At 33.9% G+C, this 24,865-nt stretch overlaps 3 protein-coding genes across 4 annotated transcripts; all 3 read right to left on the reverse strand.

The window, feature by feature from the left end:
- Positions 1 to 559: 559 nt before the first annotated feature.
- LOC142628384 (uncharacterized) lies at positions 560 to 1,654 on the reverse strand. Its single transcript, XM_075802495.1, has 2 exons — positions 1,514 to 1,654; positions 560 to 1,411 (listed from the first exon to the last, which is right to left on the reverse strand). Exons 1-2 carry the CDS (start codon positions 1,652 to 1,654, stop codon positions 560 to 562), a joined length of 993 nt encoding a protein of 330 aa, XP_075658610.1.
- A 1,508-nt stretch (positions 1,655 to 3,162) lies between these two features.
- On the reverse strand, positions 3,163 to 3,996 carry LOC142628385 (uncharacterized). Its single transcript, XM_075802496.1, has 2 exons — positions 3,892 to 3,996; positions 3,163 to 3,804 (listed from the first exon to the last, which is right to left on the reverse strand). Exons 1-2 carry the CDS (start codon positions 3,994 to 3,996, stop codon positions 3,163 to 3,165), a joined length of 747 nt encoding a protein of 248 aa, XP_075658611.1.
- A 3,378-nt stretch (positions 3,997 to 7,374) lies between these two features.
- LOC142626683 (GTP-binding protein SAR2-like) lies at positions 7,375 to 10,470 on the reverse strand. Of its 2 annotated transcripts, none has more exons than XM_075800392.1 (4): positions 10,360 to 10,470; positions 10,161 to 10,259; positions 8,923 to 9,045; positions 7,375 to 7,992 (listed from the first exon to the last, which is right to left on the reverse strand). In XM_075800392.1, the coding sequence occupies exons 1-4, from the start codon at positions 10,399 to 10,401 to the stop codon at positions 7,675 to 7,677; spliced, it is 582 nt and encodes a 193-aa protein (XP_075656507.1). In that variant the 5' UTR covers positions 10,402 to 10,470; the 3' UTR covers positions 7,375 to 7,674. The 2 variants fall into 2 exon arrangements, with proteins under 2 accessions (XP_075656507.1, XP_075656506.1); XM_075800391.1 differs by having other exon boundaries at positions 7,633 to 7,992; positions 10,161 to 10,262; positions 10,360 to 10,460.
- Positions 10,471 to 24,865: the final 14,395 nt, after the last annotated feature.

Consider the following 24,865-nt stretch of genomic DNA (forward strand, 5'->3'; position numbering starts at 1 on the left):
TGTCTCGGCCTGCCCATTCTCTTGTAGATAAGCTAGAATGGAATATTTATTCGTGATGCCTAAATCACAACAGTACCTTCTAAAAGGCCTTGCTATTAAATTGCAGGCTGTTATCTAAAATAAGAGTATGAGACATTCCAAACCTAGTGACAATGTTTTTCCAAACAAACTTCTTTGCAACCACATCTTTAATTTTTGACAATGGCTCAATTTCAACCCACTTAGTGAAGTAATCTGTCCCCACGAGCAACCACATTCTATTCCCTGTGGCCTTTGGGAAAGGCCCTACAATATCTAATCCCCATTGAGCAAATGGCTAAGGACTAGACAAAGGATTAAGGGCACCACTTGGCTGATGGATGTTGGGAGCAAATCTCTAACATTGGTTACACTTCTTTGCATAATCTTGGGCCTCTCTCTGCATATTGGGCCACCAATATCCCTAAGTAAGAGCTCTATGAGCTAAAGACCTTCCTCCTATGTGACTTCCACAAATCCCTTCATGCAACTCTTCCAAAAGTAATTCTGTTGCTTCAAGATGTATACACAATAAATATGGTCATGAAAATGAGTGTTTGTACAACTTTTGATCCTTGGATAGCCAAAATTGAGGTGTTTTTCTGCGTACTTTATCTGCTTCAGATTTCTCCTCAGGCAAGACATCATTTTTAAGAAAGGATACTATAGGATCCATCCAACTAGGTCCCACCCTTATTTGATGAACCCGAATGGTGTCATTATGCATTCTAGAGGCCTTACATAAGTCTTCAACAAGGATGACCTGAGGTAGGCTTTGTGCCGAGGACGTTGCAAGGGTAGCCAGGGAATCAGCATGGGTATTCATACTCCAGGAGACATGCATCAAAGTAAAAGATTCAAACTTTGATTGTAAATACCTGACCCGGGCCAGGTATTCTTGCATTCTTGGATCTCTAGCCTCTAACTTCCCTTCTACGTGGCCCACCACCAGTTGTGAATCCAAGAACATTTGCACTATTTTTCCACCCATTTTTTGAACCATATCCATCCCTACCAGTAGCGCTTCATATTCTGCCTCATTGTTGGTAGCCGAGAACCCTAGCCTCAAGGATTTCTCAAAAGTAAACCCTTCAGGAGACATCAAAACTAACCCCACACTAGATCCTCTTTGGTTTGCTGCTCCGTCAACATACACTCTCCATATCAAAGGTTCCTTACACGAGATCATGCCAACTGATTTTTCATCCATGGCCAAGCCTTTGACATTCTCTTCTAACGAGGGCTCCGCAAATTCCGCCACCAAATCAGTAAGAACCTGGCCCTTCATGAAAGTGCGAGGCATATACTTGATATTAAAAGCCCCTAAGATGGTACCCCATTTAGCAATCCTCTTCATGTAATCAGCGCTTCGAAGTACAGACTTAAAAGGGAACTGAGTTTAAACAACAACTGTATGAGATTAGAAATAATAGGGAAGTTTACGTGTAGCATGCACTACTGCTAAGACAACTTTTTCCGAAGGTAGATAATGCACCTCAGCCTCATGTAAGGATTTTCTCACGTAATAAATTGGCCTCTGCACATTATTATCAACCCAAATCAAAACCAAACTAATAGCATGATTAGCCACTGCAATATACGCAAACAGAACTTCATCAACTTCTGGCCGAGACATAATGGGTGGTCACGAAAGATAATCCTTGAGTTGTTGAAAAGCTAAAGCACATTCCTCGGTCCATTCAAATCCTTTCCACTTATTCAGTAACTGGAAGAAAGGCATGCACTTGTCTGCAGACCGAGAGATGAACCTTGAAAGCAACAGTCATCCAAGTTAACCTCTGTACCTCCTTAGGATTCCGAGGTGGTTGTAAGTTATTGATTGCCTTGACCTGTGTAGGATTGACCTCAATTCGAGTTACCATATAACTCAGAAACTTTCTAGATCCCACACCAAAAAAGCACTTGGAGGTATTGGGACTTAATTGATACTTCCTTAGTGTCTGAAAAGTATGGTTCAGATCTTTCACATGCATGGAAACTATTTTACTTTTCACCACCATGTCATCCACATACACTTCGATAGTCTTCCCCAACTGTGGTTTAAACATCTTGGTCATCATCCTTTGATAGGTAGCCCCTGCGTTTTTCAAATCAAAAGGCATTACCTTATAATGATAATTACATGTAGGAGTAACAAAGGTTGTCTTCTCCTGATCATCCAAAGCCAAAGGTATTTGGTGGTAACCTTGGAAAGCATCTAAAAAACTCATCCGAGGATGCTCAACTGTAGCACCCACCAACTGATCTATACGAGGCATTAGGAATGAATCTTTAGGGCAAGCTCTATTCAAATCTATGAAATCCACACACTCTCTACTTCCCATTCTTCTTCTTTACTACCACTGTATGAGCCAACCATTCTGGATAGAACACTTCTTTAATAGCATCAGCCTTTTTGAACTTAAACACCTCTTCCTTGACAGCCTCAAAGTGCTCTTTAGAGGAACGCTGAGGTGGTTGCCTCCTCAGAACGACAACCAGATTGACGTTTAAGCGATAACAAATAAAACTCGGATCAATCCTAGGGGCTTCATAAGCATCCCATGCAAGTACATCTACATTCTTTCTTAAAAATGTAACTAGCTCCATTTTCTCCTGAAGTGGCAACTGAACTCCCACCTGAAAGAACTTTTCAGGATCATCACCTATAAGAAACTTCTCTAGCTCCTCACACGTAGGTCCCTCAACTGTCGCCACATTAGGCGTAGTCAGAGGCATTAATTCCTATGAGCCCCCCGTAGCCAAGGCTGAGGACTCTAGCCCAGGTTGATGTAGAATTGCAACTGCTATACACTGTTTAGCCACAAATTGGCTCCCAATAGTTTCCTTGATTAGTCCCCCAGACGAGAACTTCACCTTGACATGTAGAGTTAAGGAAACGGCACCTAGAGCATGCAGCCAAGGTCTTGCCACAATAGTCGTGTAGGGAGAATAAGCGTCTACCACAATGAAATCTACATCTACAACCTCTGGACTTGATTGTACATGTAACCGAATTTGCCCTTTTGGTATAACAACTTTCCCCTCAAAACTTATCAGTGGCGAATCGTAAGCTGTAAGATCCTTAAGCTTTAAGTTGAGCCCCCTGAACAAGTCAGGGTACATAATATTTGCACCACTACCCTAGTCAACTATTACCCTTCTCACGTCATAGCCCCCTATCCTCAGCGTAACAACTAAAGCATCGTCATGCGGTTGGATAGTTCCAATCTTTTCTTCTTCCGAGTAACCTAAAATAAGGGGGACATTCCCTTTAATCCTCTTCGGTTCAGAACTAGAATCCTCAGCTAGAGTACGTGATACAGACATCACCCTGGTAGGACGAGAACCAGTCTTGGCAGGAGCGGCAAAAATAACATTGATTATTCCCATAGGAGTCCTTGAAAAATTGCTCCCTTGGTTCACTGAACCTGAATGGCCTTCTTGCCTAGTGGGATGATACAAAAATTGCTTCAACCTTCCCTCCCTAACTAACTGCTTCAAATGATTCCACAGAGTCCTGCAATCTTTAATGGTATGACCTCTATCCTGATGATAGTGGTAATGGAGATTCTGATTACGCCTCGTAGGATCCCCAGCCATCTTGTTAGGCCATTTGAAGTATGGTTTATTCCAAATTTTCTCCAACACCTGATACACCAGTTCTCGGAATACAATGTTAACCACCTGCTGAACAACAAGATCGGATTGCCCATCGAAATCTCTCCGGGGCCTGTTATTGTTGTATCTGTCCGACCTGAAATCCCTCCTCTCTTGAGGAATAACCTTCACTTTTCCCTTACTTTGTTGTTAATCTTCCTTAACCCGTTTGTACTCATCGATTCGATCCATAAGCCGACGTACACTCCTTACAAGCTTTTTGGTCAGAGATTTCCTTAAGTCGTGCTCAGTAGGGAGGCCAACCTTGAAAGTCCGTATTGCTACATCATCAAAATCACCATCAATCTCATTGAACATCTCTTAGTACCTGTCAGAGTATGTTCTTAAGGTTTCCCCTTCTCTCATCTCCATGGACAATAACAAATCCAAAGGCCGAGGAACCCTACTGTAGATGATGAAGTGGGACCCAAATGCCTTAGTGAGTTCCATGAAGGAATTAATAGAACCTGCCTTCAGCCCATTAAACCATCTCATCGCAACAAGTATCAAGCTAGAAGGGAAGACTTTGCACATTAAAATTTCATTTTTAGAGTATACCACCATCCTTTGATGGAAATGACTTACGTGTTCCACAGGGTCTGTTCGGCCATTATAAATAGTGAACGTGGGTTAAGTGAATCGTCTTGAAAGCTTCCCCTTCTCCACCCTACGTGTGAAAGGTGGCTTGGAAATTTGATGTAACGCCCTACTCATAGCATCATTTCCTAAGCCCCTAGAGGAAGATTCTCTACCCTGATGATCACAAAGATGATTAGGAGGAGTTCTTGACTTGGACTTGTAGCCATTACCCTGGCTATCTTTAGAAGAAGGGTAAAAAAAATAGGGCGTTTGCCTTCACCTCTCGCGGCGCAACTTCTTCTTCAGATGGTCAATCTCCTTCTGCATGGCCCTCGCATGTTCCTCGTGAGGGATTCTGCTTCAATCTCGTGAACGACTCCCATCAGTGTACCTTATATGCACACTACCCTTTCGGTCTCGTTCCTGCTCAAGATGCATGGAGTGATCCTCATGCTGGGACCCCATAGATTCTGCATGATGCGGATGTGAGCTGGCCATAAGGCTCTAATTTCTCAAACACAAGGTTCCCACAAACGGTGCCAATTGTAAGATCACAATTCACACCCGAACCCAACAGTATGAAGGGTGCAAGCCTAAAAAGTCCTATACAATGAAATTTGTAGAGTATGGGCTTGAAACCTAGGTTCTATGGATGTTGGATAAAAAAAAATGATGGGTTTGATTCCTAAGTTACTTGCAACGAAAGGATTATGTAATAAAAACTCTCCTCGGACGTAAGCCGAGGATAACTTGTATTGCCTTTTCTTGTTTTAAAAATAGATCACAATTGAAGGTGGTGTGTACAGTATTTTTCTCTTTCTTCTTCGATCCCCCCCTCTTTGAATGCCTTTCTTTTCCTTTTATATCATCCTCCTTCTTCCCACCATCTTCCATGTATGGACCAGATCACCAATCTAGATACTTGTCTCATCCACCTCCCTCTTGAAGTCTTCAAACAATAGCTGTAAAGCTGATCGCTACTATTCAAAGGTTATTTTTTCATTAATGCGGCTAGAGAGGTAGGTGTAGAGTCTTTAATGAGGTGGTAACAGTTTTTTCTAAGATATTTCTCATTTATTCTTTCTCTCTATATCCTCGTGGAACACATCTTCATCCACCAGACCTCCTAGAATTTCCTTATGAACATCATGGCATATAGCATAGTCTTTATCTCATAGAGCCGAGGAGATCCCCCTCCTCGGACTATTTCCACCAACCTCTTTCGCAATAGTTTGCTTGTGGGCCTTTAAGTTTGATATAGTTATTACCAATAAACCCTCCTCGGACAAGTTAATACTCTCGGATCAGGCCCAAGACCCAAAAACATATTCTGACCCTTCTGCCTCCACAATATCTATCTATATTATTTATAAAAAAGTTTCTTTCTTTAGACTATACTTTTATATGGTTTAGAAATACCACTAACCTTATGTAAAGAAAGAACTCAATTTTAAACATTATGAAACAAAATAAAAAGTAAAAAAGAGTCTCATCGCATGTGCAAAGCGCGTATAATGAGGCTAGTATGTGTGTGTGTGTGTGTATATATATATATATACTATATACTATATACTATATACTATATTTTATATAAAGAGGATTCCCCTCTTTCAACTAGACTTTTATGTGGTTCAAAAATACACTCATTAATGAAGTATAACTTCATTTAGAAATAGAGTCATAAATGTCAAATAACAAATCTCATTTTGAATTTAAAGAGAGAACTCCTAAAATTTAGATTTTTTTCCTTCACATTCAAAAAAGAAATTACAATTACAGTTTTTCTCTAAAGTTTAGCATTTTTATTTGTTTAAAAATAAAAATATATATTTCTAAATTATAATATATGCAAATTATTAACTTTTACTCAAAAAAATAGAAAATGAACGCGAGCTCAGAGGCAAGATAATTATGGTTTTGTTAGTTTTTTTTTGGGGGGGGGGATTTCTTTTTTTTTTTGTAGAAAAAAAAAATACAACCATGTGGATCAATTTAATTTAGGCGAAAATACACTTTTGGTCTCTATATTTTAGGTCAATTCTCATTTTGGTGCCTGCCACATTAGCATTTTCCGTTAGTGGGTTGACAGCAGGGATCAAAATAGAATCGATTTTCTTTTTTTAGGTACTACATTTGTAGAAAAATCAATTTTGAGACTAAAATGAGAATTAACCTAAAATATAGGGACCAAAAGTGTATTTTCGCCTTTAATTTAACAACCTAAAATACAATATAAAGAAAAATTGTGGTTAAATTTTCTAACAAAATAGAAACTTTTTATAAGTATATATATTTCATCCAAAAGTAAATGAGAAAATGCAATGTCATTGCTCATTTCAAATTTTTTTTTTTTAAATGAAAAATCATAACCATCACCGTAAAAAAAATTAAAAAATTTTTTGGTCGAAAATTTGCTCTGTTAAAATGTTAATACTGATTTCACCTTTTTTTTTTAAAAAAAATTTTTTGTTAAAATGCCATTTTTGAATTTAGCTATATTAATTCCAATTTTATTAAAAAAAATCATGCAAAATTGGCATTAACATAGCTGATTTCTAAAGAGAATACACATGCTAAGGAGTAAACAAATCTTTGAGCATTCTCACAACAGCTAAAACCATCATCACTGCCACCAATTACGCCCACTAGGATATTCTCTTGGGAGTAATTCTCAAGTATTCTCGGAGTATGAAGAATGATGTTCCCTCCTCTCTATTCATAGTGGAGTTCACTCATTAAATTTATAGTGGAGTCTATCATAAATGTAAGAGGGGGGAATATCATTTTTTCGTATTTCGAGAGTACCTAAGAATTTTCCTTCTCTTGGGTAGGATAAGAGGCTTATACGTTGCATAGTTATTGTGAGATGCTATATTACTCATAGATTAAAATTTTATAGTAGAATTTTTATGGCAAATTCATTGTAAAGTTTCTAAAATTGTATTTACAATTTTACTCATTTTGAAATGAGTGAATTGGATTTTACTATTATAGGGTAAAACATTGACCATTTTGATGACATAGTAAAATCCAAATCCACTCATTTCAAATTTAATAAACAAGAAGAATTTAAGAACTCTATTGATGCAAAGGATGTATACACAAAGTTCATTTAAAAATTAAATAAAAGAAAAATTAAATTCTAAAAGTCACAGAATCTATAGAATCTACAATAAAATAAAATAAAAAACTGTTTTTGAATACTATAACCATGGTGTGTCATGTGTTTGATTTTTTTTTCCTGTTTTAAACTTTGATTAAACTATAAGTCACAAAAATAAATATATAACAAGTTGTGATTGGTAGAGCATAAGGGGAACTACAAAAAGTGAAACGTAGGATTTTTGTTTCCACCACTTCTTAGTCTACCAAGAAAAACGACTCCTTTATGGAGTAAGAAAGCCGCTTAGTCAACCACTACTTTATGTTGTGAGAAAGCCACTTAAAACCACGTAGATACTCTGTTGTGTTGTATTTTTCAGCCACAAAAACCTCAAGGGGGTGGGCATTTGCTTTTGCCAGCTCTAACAAACCCATCCCAGTGGTGACACTGGCCAGGTCGAGAAGGGAACACAATTCCTCTTTTGTGTAACCAAAAGATGGAGTTGTGCACAAAATAAGGAATGGAAGATTGGCAAAGGCCTCATCAGAGAGTAGATCATGCAGGTCTCTTCTTGGCCCCACAAATTGCTCATTGGCCCTAGTAGCATCCACAATGTAGACAACTGCATCCATCTACAGAACAAAGATTGAAATGTATTTAGCGAAATTGCATAACTTAACAAAGAAGATAGCATGGTGGAGCAACTCACAATGCCAAGCACAACTTGAAACATTTTCCACTTCGTTATCCAATCAGACAGAAATTAAGCCAAATTCCCAATCCAGAATCTCAAGAGACATATAAGGATTACCTTTCTTTTTTTCAACATTTCCCAAATGTTATTTAAAACAACCAACAAGAAAGAAGGTCTACAAACAGACCTAAAACAAAATGTGCTATAACCGAACTTTCCATGATCACTGTTTGCCTCCATGAATCAAATATAAACATGAAATGGTTTGCCTGAAGTATGAAGGCAATATATATTAAGATTTAGGGCAAGGCAACAATATAAGTAAAAACAATTTCACAGGCCGCTGGTGTTCAGTTGGGATAGCAAAGCTTAAGCATATGGGCCTGTATAAAAGAAATTTAATACAGTAAATGTAAGAGCACCAAAATTCTCATTTGCTTTATATTTTGGTTAGAGGTTAGCCAAATCAATTAAAATATAACAAAGGCTAACTTTTCCATTCTAAACCAAAATATTCACCACTACCAAATTTATGGCTTATACAGTCACAACTCAAAGTTTATCATGGTTCAAACTTCAAATCAGGGTGAATTAGAATCCGGCTTACTAGCAAAAACTAGTCACAGTCATGTTCAGACTAGGACAGAAAGGATTCCATTAAACTAAAACAGAGAGTTCAGGAACTGCATCAGATAAAACAGCCTGGTCTAACACAGCAAGAGAGTTAGAACTAGGCTACCCCAAAAAAACATGCAAGCATTCTCAAGACTAAATATGAAATTTAAACTACAATCACAATATCATCATATTGCACATATCATTAACTAAATATTCTCGTCAAACATAATTGAGAAATTGAGATATGTACCTTGGCACCATAGTCTCTCCAAACTGCATGAGCTATCCGAGGTCTTCCTAAATCAAAAAAGTTGAACATGATGTTCCCAATAGAAGACACCCATGATGTCAAATACGGCGCTGGCTCAACATTCTGCAATATCCATTCATCCATAAATTCAATACCCACAAAAAAGAATATCAAATCAATGGTAGTCAAATTAAACAAAACACCAATCCATCATTTTTTAGCTGAGAATCAAAATCAAACCAAAAAAAAAAAAACTTTTTCATTGTTAAAAGTTCCGGCTTTAAGTATCTCACATTTACTAATATAAATTACTGTATCTAGCTCATTCTTAACTATTGCTAATGTCACACTCTAATCTATGAACTCCGTCACACCTTCTTAACTTAAAATCTTTAGACCCAATTTTTTATTTCAGCAGTGGGATTAGAGATTAAAAAAAAATGAAGTAACTTTTTACTTCCTCTAATTAACGGTTGAAATGAAAAGTTGTAACTTTACATCTCCACCATCCACAAATAGGACATCCTTAGTGCATTTGCATTAGTCAAAATTTTAGGATTTAGCATCTAAAAATGCCACTTTATAGAATTAAACACGATACTTTACCATTCATGCAATATCAAAACTTCCATATTTATTTACCACGGCCGAAACTCAGCCAAAATCAAATCCAAACAACCACCACGACGGCCGAAACCCAGCCAAAATCAAATCACAACAAAGACCCACGAGTCCACCAAATCACAAAATCAAATCACACCCACCGAAATCAAAGCACAAAACCCACCAAAACAGCCAAAATCACAAAAAATCCAAACAACCCACTCTCGGTGAAAAGCGACGAACTCGACTTATAACAGAGACCCACGAATCACAAACCACCAATCGGTGAAGAGAGACGAACTCGACCCATATAACAGAGACCCACCAAACCCACGACCATAGCAAAATCGAGAGAGTGAGAGTGGGTGAGAAGAAGAGAGAGAAAAGTGAGAAAGTGAGGATTCAAGACTTGGGGAAGAGAGAGGCTTTGGGAAGCGAAAGTGAATAAACAAATGATCTGTTTTTTTTGTTTTTAACATGTCACTTCAGTGAGCTTTTAATGTAGTGTGCTTTTTTGGAAAGAGATGCTATGAGATGCTTAAAAACAAATAGCTAGCCCACCAAATGCGTGCTATTATTGAATATTCCACAGTAGAAGCATAATTCTATTTTCAGTGAGAAACATATAGAACTACCTTGTCTGAGAGGCTCGAAATCACCGCCGTTTTGCAGCTCTCATCATTCCCTAAGAACAACACGTTCGCCACCTTGGGTTTGAAGATATAAGACCCTCCCTGCTTTTCTCAAGGAAAAAAAAAAAAACTCAAGAATAAACAGAACGCTTTAAAAATTGCTTAAGAAATTAGAGAGAGAGAGAGAGAGGGAGTGTGGCACCAGATAGTTGATCAGATCACGAACCCAATTGCCCATATCCATCCTTCCTTCTTCTATTTTCTTTTTTTGTAGTATGTTTGTGAGGGAACAGAAAATTAGACTCTTAAGTGTAATCTTAAAACTAAACTTCTACGTTGGCTATCCTTTTAATCCATTCAACTTTCTCATACCAATGACAGCGCATGTCGGCCTCGGGTGTTTTTTTTTTGTATTAATATGACGTAATATGAGCGTAATAGCTTTTTTTTTTTATTTAGTTTATTTTATTATTATTTATAAATCTCATTATATTTTTTAGACCTATTATATTGTTTTAACTAGATTTTAGTTTCTCTTTGTCCACTTCTGATTGACCATTAATCGGTTATTGATGTCATGATGTGTGTGTGTGTATATATATATATATATATATATTCCCAAATCATATCTTTTGCTTAAAAGTAGTTGCTTTCTCCGCATAAATTTTAAATTGTTCAACTCTTTAAGTAATCTCATCCAAGTCGTATCTCATGAATACGGTAGCTAGTTGTTCATTCGTTGAAGATTTATAAAAACAGTCGCAACAATTGCAATTGCAATTGAGTTATGCTTTTAATAGAAATATTACATAAATTTTATCAAATCAGGATGAAAAATCTTAGTGAAAGACTAGACTACAATACCATTTAGCTAGTTCATAGGCTGCTAGATTTGCCTCACGATAAACCTAGCTAAAGTATAAAGAATCAAGATCAACAAATGCAAAGTTAACTGCCAATACAAAATTGAGCAATCTTCATGGGACTTGATAAATAGGAGCCCTTATAGAATCTATGCATATCTTGGAGTCGCTTTCGATTACAAAGTGAAAGGCATGCAACTTACTAGCAATATGATGTGCCAAAATAATTGTCTTGGCCTTTGCAACTCTGCTTAAAGAGGGACGTTGATATTTACCTTCTTTGAGTGAGCAAAAAACAATTTCCCTCTCCAGTCTCTAACTACCACAACCATGGAAAAAAAAAAAAAAACTTTGCTTAACTACAGCATCACAATTAAGTTTGAAGGAGTCATGACTCATGACTTGGTTTTGTCCACCTGCTGGAACTTCTAGAAGAACCCCTAGGCTCACTTGTTCTTTACATGAATAACTTTGTTTTTGCACAACCATATACAATCAAGAGTCAAGGCCCAAAACAGAAGAAACTTCTCTTTATTTTCCTCATTGAACCGCAACACTTTTGGTGGGTCAAGTAGCATTTCAATCTCAACTAAGATATAGAGGATAATTGTAAGTTGTCCCATCTAATGCTCCATTAACTCCAAATCAAAGTACTCTCGCAAGATGATATGTTTTATCTACAATAACCTTTTTTTTTTAAAAAAAATATTCAATTTCAACTCTAAACTATGCCTCATCAACCCATACTCAAAGGGTTGACTGGTAAAAGAAAGGAATAGTCTGCTTTTAAAGCGCAAAGCAGCAGAAGCACCGAAACCATTGATTATTGCTAATAAATAAAGGGAAGTGGTTAGCTAATCTCTTTTGGTTTAATGTTTAATGATTACTTTTAGAAACTTTTTATGAAAACTATATTTCTTTTTTTCCGTTTTACAAATTTTTAAATTTTCTAAAAAATTGTATTAAATTTTTTCTAAAATAATTAATTAATAAATAAATACTTTAAAAGTATTCGTTTAATTAGAATTATAAATTAATTGATTTATAGATAAATTTTATTAGAAAAAGTTAACAGTTGCCTTATTGATTTAAGTAATATTTTCAGAATTTTTTTATGAGAATAAAAAGTAAGAATTTGTTTATCTGTTTTTTTTTATATATGTTTCATGAAAAAAAATTTCAATTTTTTTAAATTGACCATTAAAAAACTCGTTACTCTGGCCTAATTTTTATTACTGATTAGTGTTTAGTCATCTAGTACACGTGAGTTTACCACAAACAACTTAACTAGTGGCAAATGATAGGATCATTCAAAAAATAAAAAGGTAAATAATGGGATAAAATATATGGACACAACTTCTACTGCAATGAAAAAAAGTTGTGAGCTCGTATGAAAGTGATAAACCACATTATAATTATGATAAAAATTGTAACATAAAAGTTGTGATTTTAGAAGAATTTGAAAGAGTATGAAAGGTTGGACATTGACCTAAAATAGTCATGTTTTATGAACAATGTTATGTACACAAAAAATTTCTCTACATTTTTTACAATAGTTAAATTGTTAAGCTTTTACTAGTTCCCATCTAAAAAGTCCACAACTAACATCATTTTTTTACCTACTACTAATAATTTGCTATATCAATAATTGTCAAAAGTTTTGTTCAATATTTTGTGTTTATAAACTTTCTCATGTTTTAAGCAATGCCACCAACATTCTATCTTAAAACTTATTTAGAGTTTTTGCATTTTAGATTTTTTAATTAAATTCAATTGTGTAGTTTTTTAACCACAATGTTGAATTCAAACCACCGCACACCCTTGGTGCGATAGTCACTCCACAGGTATAAATGCTTGTGGAGTGTAGGGGGTAAGAGCTGGGATTCAAGTCTCCATGAGAGAGCTTTCACACACATATACACTTAAATTAGGCTAAAGTAAAAATTCTATCTTGTATAAAATATATATATATATATATATATTTGAAAAATAATTATGGTTTCATTCATCGATACAATTATGTGATCATTTTGATTGAACAATCTAAAGTTTATTATTAAAAAAGGGTCTAAATGCATTGTTGGTCTTTAAATTTAACCTACTAAGCATTTTTTGTTTTTTTTTTTTTTAAATTTGACAAACGAGGATGTCCAGACCTCTTCGAGTATTTGACTATTCCCTTAAGTATATACAGTTCTCTCATCTTACATGCACTAGGTTATTATTAAGAGGAATCTCATAGTGGGTGGCTCCAAAATACTAGTAAGAGGTTTCGAACTCAATATCTCATGAATATCATGAAACCTTAGAAACCACCAAGCCAACTCCTTGGGGCTAGCGTATGTTATTCTTGAAGTTTAAAAAATGAGTGCTATTAGTTCCTCTACCAACTTCTGTTAGTTTTCTTGTCAATATATCTAATGAAGTAATGACATGACTTTTTTAGTGGCATAACAATTGTTTATTATCAAAAAATCACACATCAACTTGGGAAGATCCGAACTTGTTTAATGTGATTTGCCCACTCAATTTAAACTAGTTTCTAATTTTCTTTCCCAAATCAATCTTGGTAGCAAAAATTTCGAAATTAAAATGAGAAATTTCTCTCTTTCTCGGCAGAGACGGATCCACGTTGAGAACAAAGTGTGGTTTGCCCACTCAATTTTCTAATTCTCTTTCCCAAATCGAACTGGGTAGCAAAAACTTCCAAAATGAAATGAGATATCTCTCTTTCTCAATAGAGATAGATCCACATTGAGAACAAAGAGGGCCATGCCCCCGTGCCATGCACCCCCATTTTAAATCTTAGTTTAAATTACTTATTTGATTCTTAACCTTTATGTTATATGTTAAAATTGGTCATTTTAAGCAGGTTATAAATGAATTGAGTTAACCTGTATTTTTCACATAAATTAAAAAAAAAAAAAAATACAATGTATTTGCCATTTTGAAAGTCATGTAACAAATTACTTTATGTAAAAATGCATTACTTTGAATTCACCACTCATATCAAGAATGAGCTCAACTAAACAAATTAATACTCATTCAATAATTTTAAAATTATACAAATCTCAATATTACTGACAAAAAAATTAGTACAAATGATATGTAAAACAAATACACAAATTTTATTTCTACACAATATCAACATCCCAAAACATAAAACAAAATTACAAATTTCTTATTGAATAACTAATTTGACAAAGAATAAAAACATATAAGAAATTTACAATCTTAAAAACTAATTTTATAACCTACTATCCATTGTGGTTGGCATTCTATTTCAATTTAAGAATATATATTAAAGTTTGATTATTTGTTTATTTATACATGGTCTCTTTTATGAATATTATATCATTTTTAAGCAACACGCATTCTAATAAATATCATAATTTATTTTGAAAAACAGTTTATTTTGGACATGAATTGTTAAAAAATAGATCTAAGCATTCATAATTAATGCTAATTTCATTGATTCTTTGGCTTCACTTTTTATGAATTTTTCTCATACATATCTATAATTTTAAATATATATTTTTAACTCTATTATAACTAGATTATCTTGATATGTACTTTATTAATCGATATCTAAAAATCTTTTCTCATTACAGAATGCCTCAACCATTCAACTTTTAATTTATTTGAATGTAGTTTAGGTAAATATTTCAATTGTTTCCTTAAAAATCTCAACAAACAATTAAATCAATATTGTCTTAATTTTATTATTTTTTTACCAAAAAAAAAGTTCAAAAAAATGGTTTAGGTTAGAAGTTGAGTCGGGTTGACTGGCAAAAAAACGTGTTGAGTCACAAGCCAACACGTTTTTGCTTCGACGTTTTTGCTTTGAGTTAAAAAATTTTGGATTCATGATATTTTCAAGTTAGGTCAACAAATTCTAACTTGTTTTGTCATGTCTAGCATTTTCCATACACCTAGGACCAAATTGACATAATATCAAAAAGTTAGAAACAAAATTGACAAATTTGAAAAAGATACCAAATCGACACACAATCTAATGGTTAAGGAGTGAATAAGTAATTTAAGACACACAATCTAATGGTTAAGAACTGAATAAGTAATTTAGGTGTGTGTACGAGTGTGTGTGTATATATATATATATATATATATATATATATATATATATGGGTCATGTTAACAAATGTCCTTAGGGCATTGGTTAATAATCAATTTTAGAAAAGTTTTGACATCACTTTTATGGGAAATGAAAAAAATTGTCAAAATATTAATTGTTTTTCTGTTTTTTCTCATAAAAACTTTCTTTAAATAGATTATTAAACAATACCTTAAAGACATTCGTTAACATTTTCCTATATATATATATATATATATATATATATATATATATATATATATAAATAAAGTTTATCATCTTCCTCAAACAAGCAGATCCTAGTTCGTGACTTTGGAGGAATGAGCCATGCTTCCTTAAATATAGACATTTAGGACTGCAATGTAGAATTTTCCTAAAATGGAGAACTCATAGAGAGTATGATGTGAGGGTGTCTTTGAACATTCTTCTCTAAATTGGGAACTTAACCTAAAATAGGGAAACTAATACTATGAATTAAAATCAGGTTTCCTAAATTTTTCTCCTTATTTTAGGATAATAATCCATTTCTCACACTATTATTCTTTATTTCAATTTTTTTTAAACTATTTTTTATTTCAATTTCAATTACCAAGATAAAAAATAAAAATAAAATACTAACAAAGTTCTAGGCGAGAGTCGGTGCGTGGTGTCCAGAGTGATCAAGTTCAGTCGTGGGTCGGTGTGTGGGTCCCTGCCGTGCGTGGATCGCGCATTGATCAAGTTATAGACGTGGGTCGGTGGGTGGATGGCGGAGTGATCTAGCCATCTAGCATCTAGGTGTGGATTGACACAGTTGCCGAATTTCCCAAATCCAGAATCTCAAAAGAGATATGAAGGATCGCCACTGTTTTTTCAGAATAGTATTTTAAACACAACTAACAAGAAAGGATAATCAACAAGTGAGAAGTCAATGATGTACTAGTAGTAAAATTATATTATAATAATTAATATGCAAGAGATCTGCAATGTGATTAATATTTGACCTGATAAATTTGGTAGGTCGAGACACTATTAGGCTATTAGCACACCTTCTAAAACAAAATATTGTGCTATCACCAAAACCCCATGAATCAAATACGGAATAGAAGGCATTAACATAACATAAGCACACACAATTTCAGAAGTCCAGGTGGGATGGCAAAGCTCATATGTAAAAGAAACTTAATAAATGTAGATATATATATTTGAGCACCAAATTTTTTTCATTTGCTTGGTATTTTGGTTAGAGTTTAGCTCAATCATGGAAAGTCATGTTCCCTACTATGGCAGAAAGGATTCCATTAAATTAAAGTAAGCTAGAGAGTTAGAACTAGGCTACCCCAAAACATGCAAGCATTCTCAAGAGTAAATATGAAATTTAAACTACAATCACAATATCATGATATTGAACATATCATTAACTTAATGTTCCCATTAAAGATAATTCGATAGATTGAGAAATCTACCTTTCCCGATACTACACACACCCATGGTCTCAAATATTGCTTATGCAAATACAAATTAACACACAGCTTTAAAAACGACACACAGCTTTAAAAATGAGCACAAAGTGCTTAAGAAATGAGAGAGAGAGCAAGAGAGAGAGAGAGAGAGAGAGAGAGAGTCACCTAAGTGAGGAAATGAGGGAGGCCAGACCGGTTTTATAGAAGGCGAACTTGAGAAAGTTTGAACAGACAGCCTGGCCTTGTTTTTCTTTTCTTTTTGATGTGACCCCAACCCATCCTTTATAAAACATTTATCTACAGTGCAGTCCCGTTTTGACCTTTTTTTTAATTTTTAATTTTTGTAAAGAAAATACATGAAACTTCATTAAACGTTAAAAAAAGAAATTATATATTAAAGAATAGTTTGTTCGATAAAATAATAATTCTCTTTTATCCAAACAGATAAATTATCAATGCTTAAGACATATTTTGTTAATAAAAGAGTTGTAAGTTGTAACAGGTATATAAGTATATTACATTGCTGTGTAAGAGCATCCACAGCAGTGTAGCTAAAAATTTAGCAATTTAGCTCCATCAAAAGTTACTTTATCTATTTTACTTACACACATACTGCAGCAGTGGATCTAGTTTAGCTTTCAACACAATAAAATAATATAAACATCACAATAAAATAATATATCTACCACAATAAAATAATACATCTCACTACAATAAAAACACCACAATAAAAAGGTAATGTGAACACAAAATAAAAAATTAATTTTTTTTAGCTCTCATGAATAGTGCACATCTATCTATATATGTACACTGTAGCAATGAACTAAAAAAATATAGATTTAACTCCACTGCTGCATGCTTCTTTTTAGTGTTTTGGTGGAGCTAAAATAGCTATATAGCTATTTAGCTCCACTGCTGCAAGTGCTCTAACATGGGAAGACTCTACTTTACAAAAGCAAGATAAGAAAATGCAACTGACAATTCTTAAGTTCCCACAATCTAATATTTTTTAAGTACAATATTTTATCGCCATAATTACTAAAAGCATTCACGGCCCTAAAAAGTTTAGGGGTGTTTGGCAAGTGTGTTTAAACACATAATTATACATTTTAAACAACATTATATATTTTTTTACACATTTTTTCATCCACACGTATATAAAAAACACTCAAACAACATAACTTAAATTGTTTTCCCAAACACTTCCTTAGCTTCTAGCATTTTAAAAACTACTTTATATATTTTACCACTCCACTTTTCCAATACGTTCAACATTAAAAGTTTTTTATTTTTACCGTTTCATTTAAATATTCTCTTTTTATCATTTTTTTTATTCTTACTCTATTTTTTGTTTCTTTATCTCTCTTTATTTTTGTCTCTTTACCACTCACAACTGCCAAATAAACAACAATTGTTTCCCCCTTTGGAGCTCATGTGAGCTTGTAAAGATAGAAATTTATTGTCCACCATTTGCAAAAAAATTTAGATAAACCTCCACCATTGTAGCTTGCTTTTTAGCAATTTTAGCACCACCATTTACAAGTGCTCTAAATGTGCATGTGTAACCATGAAAGAGATGTATATATAAAATTTTCCCACCTAAATCTGATATGTGAAAAAAAAAAAAAAAGGTCACTTCAAAAACGGATTGGGTAAGGTTCGACCCGTTTTTGTACCAAGGAAAAAAAATCATAGGCCATGTCATTTGTCAAGTATTTATCTTCGGTTTTAGGTCGGGTTATTGGGCCCGGATCCAGTTTTACCACATGCATTTTAAATAATAAAATCAACTATTATATGAAAAATGAAAATATCATCACAGTGTACTCTCGAAAGTTGAAATATTGAAGAATTACTAATATTGTTTATTATAATTGGTGGATAAGTAGCATTAGTTGTAGTCCAGGTAAAAATGATATTCCAATCACCATTTATCACTAGTAAATTGAGAAAAGCATTGTGAAAACAATTATTAAAAAAAAAAAATTTTATTAGATAGTTTCTTTTAAACTTATTTGGTTACGTACAACATTTTTTTTTCAAGGAAAAACTATAATTTTTGTTAACTATTAACAAATAAGCTCTTAACATAGAAAAAAAAAATTCAAATGCATTTTGCTATGGATCTTTTTTTTTTTTGCTGATTTTGGTAAAGCAGACAAAACAATACAAAAGTTCCTTTTTTTTTTCTTTTTTTTTTTTGCTCCTAAAAAGAAAAGAGAGGACATGGGATGAGCCCCAAGAAGAACAAAGGGCAGCCCACAGTTTCCAAATTAATGGGCCAACAAATTGGGCTCCATGTGGGAATAACAAAAGTCCCGTATTCTGAAGGTGCTTCTTGCCAGCACGTTTTTCAGGTCCCTTCCAACATTCACTATACTTCTCAATCGACATTTGAATGATCTTGCTTTATTAAAGGCTAAAATGGTGTTTTGAGAATCACCCAAAGAAATGACAAAAACTATAACAGGCTTCCAGAAACTATTATTATGATTGTAGCTTCTGTTTCAGTCCATAACACACTACCCATTACATCTTTTGTTGTCCATGTTTTGATACTTCCATAAGTGTTAATTTCCAGGCATCACTCTTATATACTTAGAAATCAAAATCCAATAAAACCATTAAACTTTTTAAGCATGGCAAAATCTATATCTTAAAATGTAAACAATAGAAACTTGATGTAAAAGAGATTATTCACTTTCTTCCTAATTACTCTGTTGGAACCTATATATTTTATTAGTAGTGTGCATGGGTCAAGCTTGAGGTTTTTTTTTTAACCCAACTTGACCTTGTCAGGTTGATAAATTTCCAAACCATCACATGACCTAAGTTATTGTTAGGTTGGGTTGGGTTTGTGAGTTATGCAATTATTTAAATACTTTTTTCAATAAATTATTACAATTCATATAATATCTTTAATTTATATTTAAATTTAATAAATGAATCAAAACTGATTCTCAAAATACCAAAATTAAAATCAACTAAAAAATATTTTAAAGAAAAAATAAAGATTATAAAATAAATTTATATACATGATGGGTTGAAAAAACTATTAACTCTAATTTGACCTGACTTAAGTTTCAAAATAAAATTTCAATCTAATCAAACTCACCAACACACAAAACTAACTGAAGGGTTGGGTTGGGTTAGTAAGTTTGATGCACATTCCTATCTTTTAACAGTGCTTCCTGCTTAGTCAATTTAAGTATGAATCTGTGGGTTCCAGTTAGCTCAGCTAGTAAAGTCTCTGATGGTTGTATAAGAGATCTGGAGTTCAATCACCGCCTACACCAAAAAGTGATTGGTGTCTTAGTTTGATAATAAAGAGCTATTATCACGAGTGGATGCCATAAGTTGAAACTCTCAACAAAAAAAAATTTAAGTATGAATCTAGTTCAACTCCATTTTTGTTCTTCCTTCCTTCCTGAAAAACAGGTCTGAGTGACCAATCCTTTGAAGATCTTATTTAGGGTCAGTCTGAATATCGCTTATTTTACTGAAAACTAAAAACATTGTAGCAAAATAATTTAAATGTGTAAATAGTGTCATAGGATCCATTTTAATGAAAGTTTTGTTGAAAAAAAAGATTTGTAGGTCCCACTAGAAAAGCCACTAGCCACTGCACGAGATCCACTAGAAAAGCCACTAGCCACAGAAACATGCATAAATAAAAAAAAAAAAACGTAGACACAAACGCAAACACTAATAAGCTCAATCCAAACGGGTACTTAGACTTGATTTCAGTAGCATCTATATGCTTGTTGAGTAATATTTAAGGGGCCTAGATGTGACTATGGGCCACAATCTCACAAAACTTTAATCTCTTGCGTGTTGGGTATGATTTATAAGTTAGTTTTTTACTCTTTAATTTTTATGCATAATTTTTTAAAATTATATATATATATTAAAATACAAATATATTTTAACACACTTTCCGCCCAAATAAAATTAATCAGATTAGACGGCGGCAGGATTTGATATGCACACCAGTTTCCATGATTTGCTGGGGGCATCAGCTAATGTTGGAAAAAGTAATTTCTTATAAATGCATATAAAAGTCATTTCTCCTAAGACGCTTTGTGCTTAATATCTTCTGTAATGGTTCCCTTGTCCTTAACCTTGTTTTGTTGGTTACCCGAGTCTAATCAACACATCCTTTGATTTGATATGACCATTTGTCCTTTCTACGAATAAGAACCTAGAGTTTTAAAACTGCATATAATCTTTAAGCTCTCTTTTCCCTTTTGTTGCAATATTCACATAATCCACTTATAGAATCAAGCATATGAAGCTGAGGCAATGTCAATTGAACCTAATTAAGTACTAGGAAATGGTTAATGAACCCATGTTATCTCAGAATATAAAAATGAGCTAATCTATTCACTAGATCATATCAAATATGATATATATTTTTGAAATCCACATCAAGTTCAACTAATTTTTAAAATTCCGAAAATTACTTAGTGCCATGTTTATAAAATGGTAAATTTGAAACTTTTAGAAGAGGGATTAAGAACTTAAACTTTTGTATAATTGTCAAAAGCATGATATCAAATTTTGTGCTTGTCTAACTTTCAGAAAGCATAAACAATATTATAACATATAAGAGCAATTGCATCAGTCCGGCCAAATTTTTCCGTTTATTTTACACCAACTAGGGGTGTCCATGGGTCGGTCTGGGTCGGGTTTAAGCCCAACCCAGAATTGACCCGATTCCATTGGGTGGCAGATCGGCGGACCCACCGCCGACTGATTCTACCTACGGGTCTAATCGAGTCGGATTTTTCCTAGATTGAGTTGTTTCGCTCAAAACCGAGAGAACAGTGGTAAATAATCGACCACCACTGGATTTGGATGAAGATCATGAGATCACCACCGGATTTGGATGGAGAACTCGAGATCTCCACCTGATCTGGGCATAAATCGCGAGATCTACACCGGATCTGGGCAAAGAACTCAAGATCTCCATTTGATCTGGACGGAGATCTTGAGATCTCCACCGGATCTAGGTGAAGAACTCGAGATCTCCACCAGATCTGAGTAGAGAAAGGGAGATCTCCACTAAAACTGGGCTGATTTGAGAGAGAAAAAGAGAGAAAGGGAGGAAAATCAAACAAATCTACCTATTCTTTGGTTAGGCCGGCTTCAGTGAGTTGAGAGAAGTGAAACTAAAACTCGAACCGACGAGGGTCGGGTTTCCTTGGACAAAACTATCATCGACCGTGGTGGTGCTTGGGTCGGTTGGCTTTTGGTGGCCGCGGGTCGAGTAGTTATGGTGGGTCGAGCGGGTCCTAGACACCCCTACCAACAACCTACTTCTTTTTTTTTTACAAGACCATTTTTACAAAACATCCACGTCAAAGTATTTATTATACACTCTAATTTATTTAAATAATATTTATTTATTATTATTTTATTAATACATATCTCTTTCATTAATATATATTTATTTCCCATCCCAACCATCTCTCTCTTAATTCTTCTCTGCCTCTATTTCTCTTTAAACTCTTTTCCTCACTCATATCTCAAACCTAGAATTTACACATGTAGAAGATTTGGTGGCGGCAGCAAGGAAAATCCAACAGCAGCAGCAAGGCAGAGCAGTGGCAGAGTGGCAACAGCTATGGTGGCAGCAACGGCGACAGATCCAGCTAATTTTCGTTGGGTTTTTCATGTGGGATTTTTGTTGGATTTTTCATATGGGTTTTTCATTGGGTTGGAATTAGTTTTTATTGATTTTGATTTGGGTTTGGGATGAGTTTTTCTTTGGGTTTGGGTTGATTATAAGTTGGGTTTCCCGATGGGTTTAGCTTGATTTTTGTTTGGCTTGATTTGAGTTGGGTTTTCTAATGGTTTGTTTGATTTGATGTTGATTTTGGGTCAATTTTGTGGTGGATTATCAACTATTGAAATGGGTTGTGGTAGTGATGGTTGGGTGGTTCTAAGTTGGTGGTTGGATGTTTGCTACCTTCTTCTTCTTTGCTGGGTTGTTGTGGCCGTTGGGAAAGAGAGGTAGAACTTGAAAGTTGATAGAGAAAAAAATAATAAATTATTGATATACATAGCTACAGTAACTGTGCAACTATGCATGGTTACTGTAGCAAGTGTGTATATATACACATTTTTACACCTACTAATGTGGGTAGTTTTGGAGAAGAATTGAGTAAATTTTGCACAATTTTGACACTTTTTGTAATACCCTACATAACCTTATTTGAAGTTATTACTTTTTTTCTTTTATTTTTAATTGATGGGCCATAAGTACTTTTTGTTGATAACTACAGCCCACTACCCCCACTAAACCCACATCTCTGATGCGATAACTAAGGATAGAGGAAGTGATAAATTAGGGTTTTCATAGGAAGGGTTTTATCACTAAAGAGGCTAGGAGGTGTATTTTTCCTTTGGAGTTTATAACACATACGATTGAAGAAGTAACTAAATTGTTCAAGGTATGATTTTTCACCTTTAGAAACAAAGAATTAAAGGTTTCAAGTTTTATCATGGACAACGTTAGGAATGTGTAGATTATTTAAAGGGGTATTTTCCTAAGATATGATTTACACTATTACTTTAGTGCTTAAATCCTAGGTTGCCCACTGTGTTTTCATTTGGTATTATATATATAAAATCCTAGGTTGCCACTGTACGTATTCAAGAACAAAAGCCAAAATTATTGATGATGCATGGAAATCAGTAGGCTGAATACTCCGGACCATGACAACGATTTAATGACCTGAAGAGAAAGATATACTATCAAGGGTGAACCGACTAAGAACCCTCCGATGGTTAAGTCAGTTTTCTCTCTAAAACACAAGGATAATGAGTCTATTAATAGTGAAAAACTTATCTTGGGCTGATGGAGTCAGATCCTTTTTATAGAGAGTTTTTAGCGGGTCTACTTGTTTGAATCCACTACCATCATGGGAGATGTGTGTAATTAATGGAGAAAATGGAGTGGATTTGGAAAATCCTCCCCACGTTCTGGAATGACAAATCGTGGTCTGATTGCTTAGTGCTTGTAGAAAAATCCTTCGAAATTTACTAAGTGTCATTTGGTCGTCCATGCCCCTGTGTGACATGGACAACTAGGTTGCTTTGGATGATCATGATATTTATGAATGGATCCCATTCATATCTGCAACACTTTTTGTTGGGCTTCCTTTTTTGTGCAGTGTTCTGGATGTGGTTTGGTTATGGACAACTAACACGGACGAATTGAACTTAATTTAAGTCACCATCAATTATTAAATCATGAATATGGATAAGATGTGATCTTAGAGTTCACTTACACTAAGTATACCATCAGTGGAAACTTTGCTTTCTAGTTTCACATTTTCATTGGAATATATATATATATTAAATTGCTAGTAGCCAGTACACGATTTCACTAGTTGCCTACAGTTGGTTCTTTTAGACCAAAATCATCATTACAAACTTAATTAAGGTATATGGCTTTACGTTTTCACTGGGTTAAATATATATATACATAAATATATATATATATATATATATATATATATATATATATATATATTAAATCCTAGGGTGCCTATAGCTTGTATCCTAGAACAAGTCATGGATTACAAATCTTAATATTTGTAATCCATGAATATGGCTTTTAAGGTTTTTTGGTGTTTCATATTAAATCCTAGGTCAATGATATTTTGACAAGTGACTTTCCTCATGGCAATATGAGTTTCGATTAATGCAAGGGAATATTTTTGGTTAGAATATAATTGGTTAGAGAAACTTTAATTTAGTGTTAAAAGTGTTATTAGCTCAGTAAAGTATAATCTTAATGAGTTAGTTTGTGTAATTCAATAAGATTTATATTTTGTGAATGATATTAAGTAATTTCCATGGTTGATTATAGGTCTTATTTAAGAGTGTTTTGAGATTATTTAGAGGGCGTGTCAGCTAGGCTTTTAGAGAAATTCAAATGTTGTAAGTAATTATGCATAATATGCACAGTTTTGTTTATTAGGTTTCTAGAAGTTAAAGGTTTTCAAAATTTATGTTTTTAAGCATACATTTTCTAAAGTTTTTCAAAAGATTTTTATATCATTAAAAGAGAAACTTCAACTTTTAAATAATGTTTTAAGGAGAAACTTCAAATTGTAAATAACGTTTTGAACGTCCAAATCTCATTTAAAAGATGATTTCTAAACTAAATTATTTTCCGAAAATAATTGAGTTTCAAAGTAAGTTTTCTAAAAAGGTTCTTGATTTTTAAATTTGTCCAAAACTGAGTGATTTCAAATTCATATTCCTATTTTATAAATGTTA

Source organism: Castanea sativa, chromosome 3, assembly GCF_040712315.1.
Source record: "Castanea sativa cultivar Marrone di Chiusa Pesio chromosome 3, ASM4071231v1".
In the NCBI taxonomy this organism is placed as follows: domain Eukaryota; kingdom Viridiplantae; phylum Streptophyta; class Magnoliopsida; order Fagales; family Fagaceae; genus Castanea; species Castanea sativa.